The sequence below is a fragment of the Pezoporus wallicus genome, unplaced genomic scaffold (genome assembly GCF_028554395.1).
Source record: "Pezoporus wallicus isolate ANWC-B61680 ecotype Strahan unplaced genomic scaffold, APGP_CSIRO_Pwel_v1 contig_3181, whole genome shotgun sequence".
Classification (NCBI taxonomy): Eukaryota; Metazoa; Chordata; class Aves; order Psittaciformes; family Psittacidae; genus Pezoporus; species Pezoporus wallicus.
The window spans coordinates 7,391,291-7,405,850 of record NW_026641700.1 but is presented as its reverse complement, the minus strand read 5'-3'; the positions used below and the strand labels follow the sequence as shown (position 1 = coordinate 7,405,850).

The 14,560-nt window shown below is 41.1% G+C and overlaps 1 protein-coding gene across 2 annotated transcripts in view; it reads left to right on the top strand.

Moving 5' to 3' along the window:
• Nucleotides 1–14,560, top strand: part of CREB5 (cAMP responsive element binding protein 5) — a 254,026-nt gene that overhangs the window by 27,614 nt on the left and 211,852 nt on the right. Inside the window, exons 1-2 of one of the 2 annotated variants that reach the window (XM_057424866.1) lie at nt 4,799–4,841; nt 13,678–13,749. In XM_057424866.1, the coding sequence (XP_057280849.1) occupies nt 13,696–13,749 (54 nt within the window). In that variant the 5' untranslated portion in view covers nt 4,799–4,841; nt 13,678–13,695. Of the gene's footprint in view, nt 1–4,798; nt 4,842–13,677; nt 13,750–14,560 lie in introns of those variants that run through there. The other variant, XM_057424865.1, reaches the window with a different exon arrangement.

The following is a 14,560-nucleotide window of genomic DNA, read 5'->3' as shown; positions in this document are numbered from 1 at the left end:
AGTGTTTCCTTTGTCCATTTTGACATCAGATGTAGAACCAAACCTATTAATAATTGCCTACAACTGTCCTGACAGAAAAATCTAGTAGTATTAATATTGAAAAAGCTATTTGTGGCATTAATAAATGCAAAAGCAAGACTCAGCATCTGAAACTCTTCATATAAATAGCCTTCTCTGTGAAGAAAACCTAGCCTTATCTATAAAAATATTGGATAGTATGTCATGCAAAATTATGACAACTGGAGTATACAGACCTGATGGCGTTCATATTGTTAGCATATACTTGGAAATAAGTACCCTGAAGTAATACATCTTTCTGAGAAGAACTCCTGACCCTCTTCAGGTGCCCAGTTGGTAGCAGATGGTGCACTGAGAGGATCTTTCAAGCATTTAGGATGAAAGTGTCTTTCAAAAAATGCTCTGTAGTTTCAGATACTGGAGGCCATATTTATAATCCCTTTACTGGTTGTAGTCACTGATATTATTAACCTGTAAAATCTCCTTTCACAGAAATTCTGCCACCTGAATTACACTGTTATTTTATGATTATGTTGCCTCTGTAGCAGGTACTGTGAAGTATTGGCAGATCTGGTCAGTTTGTACAGGATATCCATGGCATGTTTGCTGTGCAGGCATGTAGGTTGCAATGAAATTAGTGATTCTGTATGCAAAGACCATGGCTCTTTGGGTTTTCTGTGTAGTGGGTTATAGTATCTATATTATTAGGGAATGTAAACAGATTCTGATTAGTTTCAAAATAAGGGTATTTTTTCACTGTCCTGCTACAAATCTCAGTAATCCGTTCCTGCAAAGGAGGGAGAAAGGAATCACACATATATTTATATATATATATATATATATATATATATACACACACATATACTTGCCAGACCACCAAAACAGCTTATATATTAAATCCTCTTTTTAGAAACGGAGGCAATTACATGTTGAGATAGGTTTTTACATTTTTTAAAATCCTATTTTAAGTTCTCATACAAAGAATTTGTTATTCGTAACTCCCTGCACCCTAGTTCAAAATGAGATACGTTTATATTAATTAAAAATGCAAAAAGCCAGGTCAGTCTATGCACTCCAGTCCCAAAATAATGTACATTGTAACTATAAATATATATATTTATTTCCTGGCTTTGCCACCAACTTTGCATGACTTGGGGTAGATCATGTAAGCTAGGATTTTTTCAGATGAAACTACAAATATAGAATCATGGAATCACGGAGTCAATTAGGTTGGAAAAGACCCTTTAAGATAAGGTACTTAAAGCTCCTTGCAGGTAATTATGATTTGGGGCATCTTTAAGGTCTGTTAAAAATATATATCAGTCTTCAAACGTGTGTTCTTTAGCCTCTTGTCTCTAAATTTGGCACAGTATTACATCTTCATGTCAGAGAGAATACTGAGAGGAGAATGAACAAAATAATGTGTGTGTGTCTGACCTTTACTTATTTGCTTACTTTTAAAGATAAATATTCCCTGAAGGGATATGATTGGAAGAGGGTGTGTGCAGGAAGAGTAGAAAATTAAGCGTCTGAAAGTATTTCTGATTGGACACCTAAAAGCTGGAGGCGCTCAGTATCACCACTTGCTCGTGAGAACCTCAGCCAAGATTTTTTCATTTTTCCCAGAAGAGCTATGGCCGGGATGGCTGAGGCTTGAAAGCTGTGTATTTACATAAGCACAAGTTACAAATCTGTGGTTTTTAGAGATGTTTGAATTTCACCGCTTCGCACTTGCAGTATGTTATAAGTTGCTGTGAGTTGTTCGCAGATTGTGAATGTACAGCCTAGGGAGAATTACTCCTTACTTTGCCTCCTTCTCGTTAGGAAAAGTAATGTTTTTTTTTTTTTGTATGTGCCAGGTTTTACTATTCTTATTTGTAGTTGTGGATTGGTCACTGCCAGAAATCTGTGGCTAGTCACTGGCTGGGAATTGTTTCATTTTGATATACTGCCTCCTTAACAGAGGCAACAATCCATGGGCCAGAAAGGCTGGTTTTTTTTAATGTGATACAGTGGTCTTCTGAGAAGAGTTCTGGAGACTTTGGTATTGCTGAGGAGTACTTGCAGCCCTTTAGGAGGGAAAGAAATGTCCCTTTCCACACTCCTGCCTACCCCACAGATTTGCATATGCATCCAGGCACCACACTAACTTGTTCAGTGCAGAGCTCTCCTCAGTGCCTGCAGAGCAGATCTCTCTGCTGTCTGTCTGCTCCTGGGAGGGTTTCCTGTAGTTTACATGAGCATTTTTGCCTAATGACAGGCTCTGTTTTGATTCATTCTGGAAACAACACTCAGCCCCCTGCCCAACCGCTGGTAGCAGTTGGCTTTGCAACAGCTCTATTAGTCAGGAGCAGAGTGGCGACCCATGTCAGATGTCCTCTGCTTGTCAAGTGGCAGTGGAGCAATGACTACATTTATGTCCCTTTACCTCTGCATCCCAAATCTCTCATTCTTTGAGGTAGGACTTGAGGTCTGTCTGGACAGAGGTACACAAACTGTACCTGTTTGGGTTTGTTGCAGAGCTCTGGGTCCAGCTCTGGGCTGCATTGGCTTGGGAGTGCTCCCAAGGGACCAGTAGCTGAGCAGCCTTCCCACCATTACCTTGGGCAGTTTAACCCCATTGGACTCCTCCATAGTAGACCACCAGGAAAGCTGTATGTCAGGCATCACGAGGGTTAGGGGGGTTCCCTGGAGGCTGAGACCTCAATGGGCTCCTAGGGGTGTCAGGGCAGGATCCATCCCAAGTCCTCAGCTAGGGAGCAGTGCAGCCAGGGCAGCCCCAGCCCCTGGCATTAGCATGTCTGTGCCTACCACGGGGCTCCTCTGAGATGCTGATGTTTGAACTGCTTTTCTGGGTATAGAGAGGGAGGCAGACTTTTGTTTGCCCCTTGCATTCATCAAATGCATTTACAGGGTGTTGTTAGTGCAGAGTAGTTGTTGATAGTGCAGAGAAGCTCCTCTGGCCCTCACAAGTACCTCTGAGGCACTCCCACTTGGAGTTGCAGGGAAGACAGGGATCACTGCTTCTGTGCTCAGAGCAGGCATATATTTGCAAAAAGTCTTTGAAGTCCTGTGTTGGATTCCCATCAAAGTTAGCCCCTCTCTTGGGTCCAGTCTTGTAATGGTTGAGAAGCTTGACCCAAGGGTTTCGGACACATTCAGGGCAAAGGGGGATGCCAGAGCCAAGCTGTGGGGTCCATGGGAGGGCAGGGTTTGGTGTTTTGTTTTGGGTGTCTGTCAAGCAGTTTATAGCCATCCTGTGCTCTTTCCAAGTCAGATACCTGAATCGCTGGACATATGGTCCCCATCCTTTGCTCTGGTGCTAGCTGGAAGGAGCCCTTTTGTGTTGTGGAGGACTGTGCCACTGGCCTGTGTAATGAGGGGAGAGAAGGGGAGTCTGGCACTGAGCCTGCCTGCCCCTGGTGTCAGCTTGCCTCTCCGGGCGTTTTTGGCTCCAGGCCTCGGTAGTGCCTCCTGATTTGATGAGCAGTGGGGTGTGCTCTGCCTGCAGCAGGGCATCACTTGTTGATGATAGCTGCGCTGGACATGTCCTGTAATTACTGATGTCACTTCAGGTACTCCTGGTGTCTGAGGGTAAAATACCTGCCCCCCCCCCCCAAGATTTTCATTAGCTTTTGTCAGTTGTTCTTCTGGTCCATAATTTTAACTGTTTTCATAAGATAAATCCTCCAATCTGAAAAAAGGTTTCCAGAATAAGCTGGCTGTAATGTGTAAGTGGGCCACCAAAATGCAGAAAGTTTTGTTTTAATATCTGCAGCTTCCCTGAGAGTATCTTTTTTCCTGAGTTACTAGTTAGTTCAAGAAAATCCTTTACTTGTGTACTACCCTTTTAAAATCCGATTGTGCTGTGCTATATTCTATGTAAATAGTAAGGATGACTTGGAAACAGCTTTTTAACCTTGTTTTAAAACTTAGAACCTCTTTTTTTCAATTAAGGTATTTTAACAGAAAGTTGACTCCATCTCAGTTTTACTAAAAACATGTGGATAAACCTAAATCCAAATGAAACTTATGCAAAATATTTTGTTACGTTGCTGTTAATAAAACTTGCTAAATGACAGTGAGAGACAAGTGTCTGATGAGAAGGTGTGTGTATTGGAGATTGTCAGTAGCTTTGTACATACAAAGTACTGAAAATCAGCCTGCCCTTGATTTGTCAGGGCTGAAAAGCAGTTTTTAATTCTTAATGTCTAATAATCCCTAGTGCTGAGTACTGCCTGAGGGGACATGCAGGCTGCCAGTGTTCTCAGCAGAGATTTGTTACCCAGGGGATTTTATCTTATCCTACGGACAGTGAATGGTGAAAGTTTGATTCAGATTTTTTTGGTAATTTTGAATAAAGAAAACCCCAGAATCTTTAAAAATTGTAACTAAAAGTTGGTGAAAGTCAATAATTAATGGCTTGTAGCTGATTTATTAACAGCCTAATTTTTCTGTCTAATGCAAGTCCGAAGCTGTCTTGTGTGTTAACTATAAAGGCAAAAAAAAGTAAAAAGCAAGATTTGCCTTAGTTTAGAATAATTTGAAATACACAGAATTGCAGAGTCTTATCCATAAACTGTATAAAGCTGGTTTGCAGAGTTCTGGTTTAGGGATTATTTTATATAATAAACCAGAAGGAAAATTTGGGCTGGCAGAATTTTCAAAGCTCGCGTTAGAGCCCCTAACTGCTTCTGGTATGAAAGTCAGCTAAGCAGCCTCGTGTTGTTGTTTCCCCCAGGATATCTTTTATGCTTTGTGGTTGTTCTTTTTTTTTTGTAGTTCCTTCCCCTTAGAAATCCAACTGTTTATTTGCATGCAAGGTAGATGAATTCTCTTATCTATTTGTGTATCGTAAACCAAAGCAATTAGCATACTGCAGTTACAGTACACTTAAAAAACAAAACAACCCTTCAGAACCTTCAGTCAATATTATTCCTGGAGGGAAAACTCTTAATTAAATTGTATGCAAACTACAACAATAGGCAAAGTTGTTTGGTGTTTAATAATAACTGTTGGGGGCGGGGGGAAGAGTGAAAAAGTAAGTGTAGCAGAGAGCTTCGCATGCCATTAACCCAAGGATAGAAATGAGGTCAGCTTTTGAAGGGACAGACAACACACTTATCTGCCAACATTGGAAAGTCCCATAAGATTAGCTTATTTGCCAGATATTACTGGGAGTTCATCATCGACACCCTCTGCTTCATAGGCTTCATCTCTCACCGCAGTTGCAGTTGCCTTTTCTGCCCTTTGCAGGCTTCCTGGAGATCTTCTCCAGTGCATAGCACTTGGATTTTTTCCTTAAAGTAGTACTTTTTTTTGTTTCACAGCAATAGGCACGAGGAACCATCCTAAGTTGTGAAGATGATCTGAAGACTCTTTGTTTTTCTTTCATACACCCACAATAATACTCTTGGCATAGGAACCACTGATGTGAAGCCTGGTGACTTTTACAGCTCTGGGAATGAGGCTGTGTTTGTGAAGGGGTTTGTAGAAGACGGAGGACCCACCTCCCTTAATATTGTTAGCTTTTGGGAGATGAGTAAAAATGGAGGCAGTCTGACAGCCTAAACATCTTTTTTATCCCTTTGCCTGGAAAATAACTGTAGATACAATTTTAAGCAGACTGTTCTTACATTATTAGCCACTTGGTAGAGCAGCAAATACCGTACTGTAGTGCTGGCAAGTGTGTAACCCACTAAAATTAGTAGTGAGAGAGAGCGGGTGCTATCAAATCCATGTTAATAATGACTATAAGAGCCTGGAATGGTGTTCTCTGCATGTATTTTCTCCTTTAAATCTTTCAAGAGTTTGGTAGTAAATATCAATATTGATTTCAGCTAATGGTCGTTTTAACTTCTGTATGCACATTCTGTGCCCCAAGGGACTGTGTCCCAAACAGGGAGAAGACAAGACTTGCTCATAAAGAGCAGAGCAAATATGTTTTTCCTTTAAAATCCTAGCTGTTAGAGTTGTCTCTTGAAGCAAGATTCCGGTGTTACTGCAGTTGTTTTGCAGTTTCCCCCTCCCTTTATGCAGAGCAGTTTGTGAGACGGACAGTAAGTTGAGGAAGGGCAGATATTATCACCACATACATGCTCCAATCCAAGAAATCTGAGTGTTGAAGCTTTTGAGGTAGCTAGTGGAGAGTCCTTCTGTAGCAGACAATTTAAAGTATCTGTTTGAATCCTGGGTTAACATAGCTCTTCCTTTTCTCCCTTCCTGCCTTTCCTGCCTTCCTTTCCTTCCTTTCCTCCATTCTTCCTTGCTTTCCTCCCTCCCAAACCCTAAAGTCTAACTTAGCCTTCTAACATGAGCACTGAAGTTGAATGCCTGATGATGTAGAACAAGGACAGCATTAGTTCATGTTGAGATAAATGTGAAACTCTGATGCTGTTTGACTGTCCATGAGCACTTGACATTCTCCCTAATATTTGACATGTTAAGTCCATAGACACAGATACTAGTTTTGCTTCAGTAGGTCTGGGTTAGCTGTCAAATTGCCATTACTGAAAACCTGTCAGAAAAATTGGACGTAGGGAAAGTGGAGAAGTGGTACAGGTGTTGTTCCTGTCGGTGTGCAAAATATTCATTGTCAAATTGTGCCTTTTCCTTGCATTGCTTGACTTTGTGGTTATATTGCTGCAGCTTGTGCTGCTGCTGCTGCTGCATATTCTCTGAAGCAAACCTCTGTGCTGTGAGCGAGGTCACAGCCTGGTCTCTTGTGTCATTTCAGACTTGTAACTAGGGAGAGCAGGTATTAGGGTGGTTCTGCAAATGCCATCAGTGGGGGACAGTTGCAGAGCTACAAGCCTGGGCTGCTTCCAGGTCAGGCTGGCCCTTTTTGGCCAATCACAGAGTGCAAAATAACCACATTATTCCTAAAAGTATTTTTCCAGACTTGAAGTAATAGCCATCTTGCCCTATAAAGATCTGGTTTCTTCTATAGAATATTTCTGTGCTGAGATAACTTTCATGAACTGTGTTTCAAAAGTGCTGCTTTTTCTTTTCTCTGTGTGTACGTGTATGTGTGTGTGTTTCTGGTTTAAATCCACTCTTTACCTCCTTTCTCCTATTTCTTCGTCTTCTATTGTCTCTGTTTAGTAACTGCATGGTTATTTGCTTAAAACAGCAAATCCTTTTACTATACCAAGTAAAGCCATGATGGGTTTCCTATACTGAAATGGACAGCCCAAGAACTGTAGAATAATCTTTTTGACTTGTGTATTTTCAATAGTTTCATCCTGCGTAGAGGGCAAATTGTGCCCTCTACTAAATACTCCATCTTGCATGGATGATATACAGTATTGAGTTCGCAGGCTGCTGTTACGTGGGAAGGCAGGAGGTCATCTGGTTTCTATTCTGAGTTTCTTTTCCAGAGGTATCCTTTTACTACCTTCCTCTTCCTCAGCCCAGTCCCCAACTATTTGCAGTCCTTACTTCCACTTTCCTTATGTTCCATTTCCACTGGTGGCTCCTTGCCTTCAGGCCTTTTGTCATTCTTCCTCCTAATTCCTCCTCTCCTTAATTTCAAAGTTTTACAAACTTCATTCTTGTTCCCTTTTGAAATTTCCTATCTTTGCCCCTTCTTTTTTAAATTATCCCCAGCTCTGTTCTTACTTTCTTGAGAAGAAAGCACCTCTGCATAAGCAGAAGAAAGGCAGGAGGCAGCTGTTTGGTTTTCCTTGATAACAGAAATGGTGGGGTTTAGCAGCCAAATGCTGAGTGGGAGAGCAGAAACTCTCTCCCCTCTCAGCTGATTTGGAGGTGAATGAGTATACCTGGAAGAGAGAGATGGGACAAAACTTTAGGACTGCTGGGGAGCCTTTCCAGCTCTGGATTTTGCTCAGGCAGAGGCAGTAAGCAAACCGAGTGGCTGTTTAAAAGGAGGTGGGGTGTTTGGCATCATGAAACAAGAACCTCTTTGGTACTCCTTCTGCAAAAAATCCTTAAGCAAGCAACTCACAGGTGGCAAGGGGCTTACTACTAATGAGGCACCCCCACCCTGTGCCACACAGGGTGCTTGCTGCTGGGAGGCTCTGCTGCCAGCCATGGTGAGAGGACTGAAGGCTGCTTGATGCTGAGGCAATTCACACATCAACCACTTTTTCAGAGCATTTGGCTCTGCCTAAAGATTTATGGGGCTCTCTTCTTTTAAAACAAATGAATAAAGGCCAAAGCTGAGTGTTTTTCCACATATAAATGTCATAAATGCAATCACAAAACTTCACTGGAGTACCAGTGAGGGCTTGAGCCCCAGCTCAAATGTGCATATTAAAGTCCTTCTTGGGGACTCCAGACACAAATTGCTTTCCAGCATCCAGAACCATTTGGAAATGCTTTAATCCTGAAACGAGGGGGTTTCTAATGGAAATGCTGACAGACCCTTCGCTGTAGCAGCCGAAGCAGGCAGGGCTGTGATAATGAGCCCTGTATGTGTGCATGTGGAAAGCATGATGCTAGATTCAGAAAACAAGTTCTTCCACTGAACAGCCCATGCTGAAAAAAAACCCCATGCACTGTTTCAGCACAACGATACTTAAAACTGGCTTCGCTTATGCAAGAGCATGCTGGGAACAACCGTAGGCATTAACCCTTCATGTACTATACTTTCAAAACTAACAAGTCTTAATAGCAGTTGTAATAAAACTGTAATTATCTATATATAGTGCTGTACTGAATAGCCACGACTAACAGTTTAAAATGCTGCATATACCAATAGGGTTCTTTAATATTCACAAGTACAGCACAACCACATCTCCTCTCAGATTTTATACATTGTGACCATGACCCTAAAAAATAGGTGATGCTTCATTTATTGCTCATGTCCCTGCATACAGCTGCTAATGCTAGCGACTGTGTGTTTTGTACTTGTATTTGGAAATCTCAGTGACCTTGGTCACACCAGGCTGAAGAAACCTGTCTTGCAAGCATGTGTCCAGGTGATTAATTTCAACATACAGGTTGCTTATAAGAGGGTAATTACTCACTTGTGCAAATGGCAGGATGGGTGCACTGACCTGTATTAGACACATTGTAGTGTACACCTCCCCATCGGTTCTTTTTCACTGTTAATCAGAGGGCTGAAAACCTTGCAACATTTAGACAGCTTGAGGTTGAAGGCTGAAATGTCACTTTTAAAAGAGGGTTAAAAAGGTCACGCAGCTGCGAATAATAATAGCCCAATGAAAATCAGATTCTTACTGCAGCCTACTTCAAGAATAACATTGAAACAGGAAACAAGCCTGCTTGATGTTTTTACCAGTATGGCAGTAAGAGTACTGCTGAGTTTAAAAAGGGGCAGAGTGAGAGAGAAAGGAGCATGCTTTCTTGGTGGTAGATGTTAAAACTATTTTTCTGATACAGAAAGGATGATCATGGGGCTCTGCAAAATCTCCTTAAGGGGCCTGAGGACGTGGGATACTTCCCTCTGGGTGCTGCTGAGAGGGAATGCAGTCAGTTTCTGTGTTCTGAGGGGTTTTCTGTTTATTTTGTTTTCTTTTTCTTTCTTTGTTCCTCCATTCCTTGCTGTGGGCACTTCAGTTTTATTAATTATTATTAAAAATGTTTACAAGTATCTGATGCAGAAATCAAGGAATAGAAGAAAATATTTGGCTTGATGCAGAACTTACTTGTTTCTCCTCCATGTGACATGGCTTGGAGAAGCCTTTCTATGTTTCTTCTGCATTTTTGTTTATGTATTTTTCTAATTAGAATACCTTGACTTCTCCTGAGCAGAGTGATATTTCAGGAGAATGGCAGGCTACACTATTGTAGCCGATTTCCTCACTTACACATTCTGCCAATAAGGCTCTTTACGTGGTCGCAATAGAGCAATAAATGCTGACAGATGTTGTTAACATGTCTATTAAAATTCAGCCTCCTTTTCTGCTGCATAATGCACTCATGCCTATTGTTAATAATATCAGAACTAATGCTGACATATCAATATTAGTGCTCGCTTATATTTATAATCCTTGTTTGGTTCTTCGAAGAGGTCACAAAGTTGCAATAAATTAAGCTATTGGTAACAGAAGTAGAAAATTCAGGCGTGAGCAATTTTTTAACTTTTCAATCATCATAGATTTGCCTGATACTCTTCATGTACATTAATTGCAGGAGTCATATATAGTACCATGAGAGGTGCGCAAGTGTAACTTGAATTTTTGAGATCACAAAGGTTAATAAGCATTTTACTTTAGATGGAAAGGCTGCTTTGATTTATTTTTATTAGGTGAAGTCAAAATGCTGCCACTGGTTGCGTTACTTCCTTCATGCAGGCTGAACCACCTGCATATACTGTGGAAAAATGAGACATGGGTTGTGTGGCCCAGCAATGCATGAGCCGTGTGAAGTCAACTATGTGCCAGAGGCAGTGTGCAACTGTCTATATCCTGAACTGAAGGATGGGAGCTGCATGCCTGCCTCTTGAAAAGGATGCTGTGCAAACTGTGCTATGCGCAACCAAAACACCTCTGTTGCTGAGTGCTCCCATCCTGCTGCAAATCTAGGGTGAGATCCTGTATTGCTTGTGCATAGAATTATAGAATCATAGGATATTTAGGGTTGGAGAGGACCTTAAGGTCATCTAGTTCCACCCCCCCTGCCATGGACAAGGACACCTCCCACTAAACCATGTCACCCAAGGCTTGATCCAAGCTGGCCTTGAACACTGCCAGGGATGGAGCAGTCACAGCTTCCCTGGGCAACCCATTCCAGTGCCTCACCACCCTTACAGTAAAGAACTTCATTATATCCAATCTAAACTTCCCCTGTTTAAGTTTTAACCTGTTACCCCTTGTCCTATCACTACATCTGCATCTGCAGCTCTTGTGAAGTTCAGCAGGAATGGGGGATGCAGGAGGGTCACACAGCTTGTTTCTAGCTTGTTTCAGCTGCTTGTTTCTAGTCAACATTCAACCCTAAAGCTTGAATTACTGCCATAAGATAGCCAAGCACCAGACACCCTCCGAAAAATTGTAGGCAGAAGGCAGCTTCTTTCACTCTCTATTGTAAGAGAGTCAGTAGTGCTACAGTCACAACTGCAGTGATAGCATCACATGTAAATATGAATTCTGCATGGTGCAATTTCTCTTGAAGGGCATTGTACTGTCTGGTAACATGTTATATAGGTCAAGTTATGCTAGAGAGTATCCTGGAGGGCACACATGATACAGCCATTCTGGATTATTACTTCTTTTCTTGTTTTATTTTTTTTTAAGTTTAGTGTCTGCAAATTGCCTGCAAAGAATGATTCTCGTGGGATCCAGCAGTTGCTTGTACATTTGTGGTAAACGATTAGACAGTGAATCTGACACCTTTTCAGAGCACTGTGAATAAAGCCCAAGTCCATGTTTTCCTGGAGTCAAGCCCCATGGTCAAGATTCTAGTCCTCATCTAGTATGTTGTTTTGATGCTTAGTCCATGCTTATCTATCTAGATAACCTTGAGAATCATTTGTTTTCAGAGCATGCACTAACGGATTTAGGGACTAAAACCCAAGCTCAGGGCAGGGAGGGAAGTTTTAGACTTGCAATACTCAATAAGAAAACAAACATCAAATAATTCCTGGTAATGTTTTGAAATTCACTTAGACACTTGGGACCAGAATTGTTGTTATCTTGTTTTCTTTAACTGAGTCTCATCTGTTGTTCTGCTATGAAAATGCAGTTGTCACTCTCCCCTGAGGAGGGGAAAAAAGGGTAACAGAAACCTTTGGCAGTGCTTCAGTTGCAGGAGTAATTGAGATATCAGATAAAGCCTTTCATTATCCACACATAGCTTTTTTTCCCCTCCTTTCTTCTGCGAGAAGGTCTTTAGGAAAGACAACATTCCAGGGTCACATCCCATAAATAGAGGTGGATTTAAAAATCAAACTTAACTGGAGGTTTTGGTTTTGTTTTTGCAGAGATTTGTTTGTTTAGTCAGTTATCTCTCTGCTGCTTGTGTTTCTTTCAGACAGGATAGCATAGTTCAGAGCATTTTTATTGCTTCGCCTCTGAAGAGCTTGTCTAAGCACAGTCTGGAACTGAAATAACTGAAATTAGAAGTAATTTAACACCTTTAGTTATTTTAGTATAAGACTTTATGCGAGCATAGTCTTTCATTTCTGAGTATCCTATTTCAGTTTAACATAGCTGTAGGTTTAATCAAAACAGGATATGAATAATCTTACAGGAGTAAATTGGTACAATTTTAGTTATTTCAGTTCTAGCCTTGTGTAGATAGATAAGTTAATCCTGACTTAGGGTCTTTCTTGACATTTGATTGTATTTGGTGCAATAAATCACTTGTCTCAGGCCAGATGTTAGTAGAGATGTCCACAGCAAAAAAATCAGTTGAGGCTAATTATTGCCTTTAGGGGGTAGTGTCCTTGTGGAAGTTAAAGGGCAAATAAAAATAGAAATTCTTAATTTCTGGATGCTGCTTTTGGGAGTCAGCAGAGTCAGGTAAAGGGTGCTCTGTGCTCTGCTGCCTTTCCTTTCCTTTCCTTTCCTTTCCTTTCCTTTCCTTTCATTTCCTTTCCTTTCCTTTCCTTTCCTTTCCTTTCCTTTCCTTTCCTGTCCTTTCCTTTCCTTTCCTTTCCTTTCCTTTCCTTTCCTTTCCTTTCCTTTCCTTTCCTTTCCTCTTTCAACAGGGTCAAGTAATTTTAGCACTTGTCCTGCCAATTTTTTGTAGTTTTAAAACCAAGTTCTGCTTCCCACCAAGGTATTTGTTTTATGAAAAAATAACACAAACACAACTCAGGCATTTGAGTAAGTGGGGCTGCAGAGAGGCTGAATTTTAAGGGAATTTAGAGGCATAATACAGAAGTCATATGTTATGCACTAAGGTAGGTCAGTTGCTATGTTCTAGCTTGTAAAACCACTTGTACCAACAGGCTCAAAACATTTCTGAAAGAAGTGACTTTTTTATTTTACATCCTGAAATGTTACTAAAAAATGATTTTGTTGATGCTGGTTAGGGGCACTGCCATAATATGGACACAAATTCAGCTGTGTTAATGCATTCAGAGGGTGAATGTTTCCTCCTTGGCTTTCATTTGGGACCTGGGAGTTCTCCCCCAGGCTTTAGCACAAGGTTACAGGGCTGGAATTGCCATTGGGAAGCTGAAGTTTTAGGCAAAACTTCATTTTTCAAGCTCCTGAGGCTCTAGTTGACCTTTTAAAGGATGGGGATGAAGAGCTATCTTGTGTGTATAGAGAGCATGTATGTAATGTGCTGAAGTTATTAATATCAAACAGTATAGATGAAGAACCACAAAAAGTGAAGCAGGAACGGAAGGAGGAAAGGTAAAAACCCTTAATCTGAGATATTTCTGAGCAGACACGGTCTTATCTAATAACAACACTGAACATATGTTTTTTTTCGGAGGCAGATTTCTGCTGTGAAAGCCTAATAGGGTGGGTTTTCTTTTTTTTTCCTTCCTTCAAAGTAAATATGTGCTCAGGAAGAAGTAATAAGAACTGAGACTGCAGGGAGCCTGCTGAATATTAGCAGATTTAGTACTCCAAGGATGAAAACTTTGTTTTGGTCTGTTTGGGGAGTTTGAAATCAAAGCACAAACTGTGACAATTGTATGTTGCATGTATGTGTGAAGTTTAGAACGTATATATTCATAGGTTCCCTTTCTTTCCCCCTCCCCCTTTTAACATGTAGATTTATGAGGAATCAAAGATGAACTTGGAGCAGGAGAGGCCTTTTGTCTGCAGTGCCCCAGGCTGCTCACAGGTGAGTGGAGTCAGCGGTGATATTAATTGAGTCCTCAGCACTAGCTCTGGCTTGTATAATGCCTCCTGATATATTAACACGTCTAATAATAATGTGTGTGTTGGGATTTTTTTTCAAGTCTTCCCCCTTTCTCCCCCCCCCCCATTCCCTCCTTTACCTTACAAGGTATTATTACAAAATATTTAAAGCAAATACAACAGATAGATAGTCAAAAGTGAGTTGGTAGAAGTACTTCTCCAGCTGCCTCTGTGCCTTCCCTCATCCCCAGGCCTGATGTTTCAAGACCGATATTGCAAATTCTTTTAGTGGTTAGCAAGAGGGAAAGAGAGGACACACTAGACAGGGCACATTTGTTTGTCTTCTACTTAGATGTATGATGGAATACAGTGTGTTTCTTATTGGATGTGGTAACCCTCCTGCTTTTTCTTTTTGTGTTTGTTTAAATACTTAAATACAATTCCTTATTAGCCCCCCCCCTTTTTTTTTCTTTCTGACATCTCCTTACAAAATATTCTGTATAGAAAATGCAGCCTGTAGATAAATTCTGCCCCAGCATGTACATTTGGGATTCCTGTTGACTGGTGATGTGCCATGTGTCTCCGAGGCTATAATCTGACTTGTAACAGTAGATGTTTAATGATCTTAAAAACCTGAATTGACAAGGATTTACCTGCTAAGATTTTGAATTGGGATTTGTGTGTTGTTTCAGTGGTTTTGCAGTGGTGAGGGAAGTTTCCCCCCTGCAGCGATGAAGGAAGTTCCACATGTGGCACTTCTCTCCCTAATTCAGATAAGTGACGAGTTTGTGAAT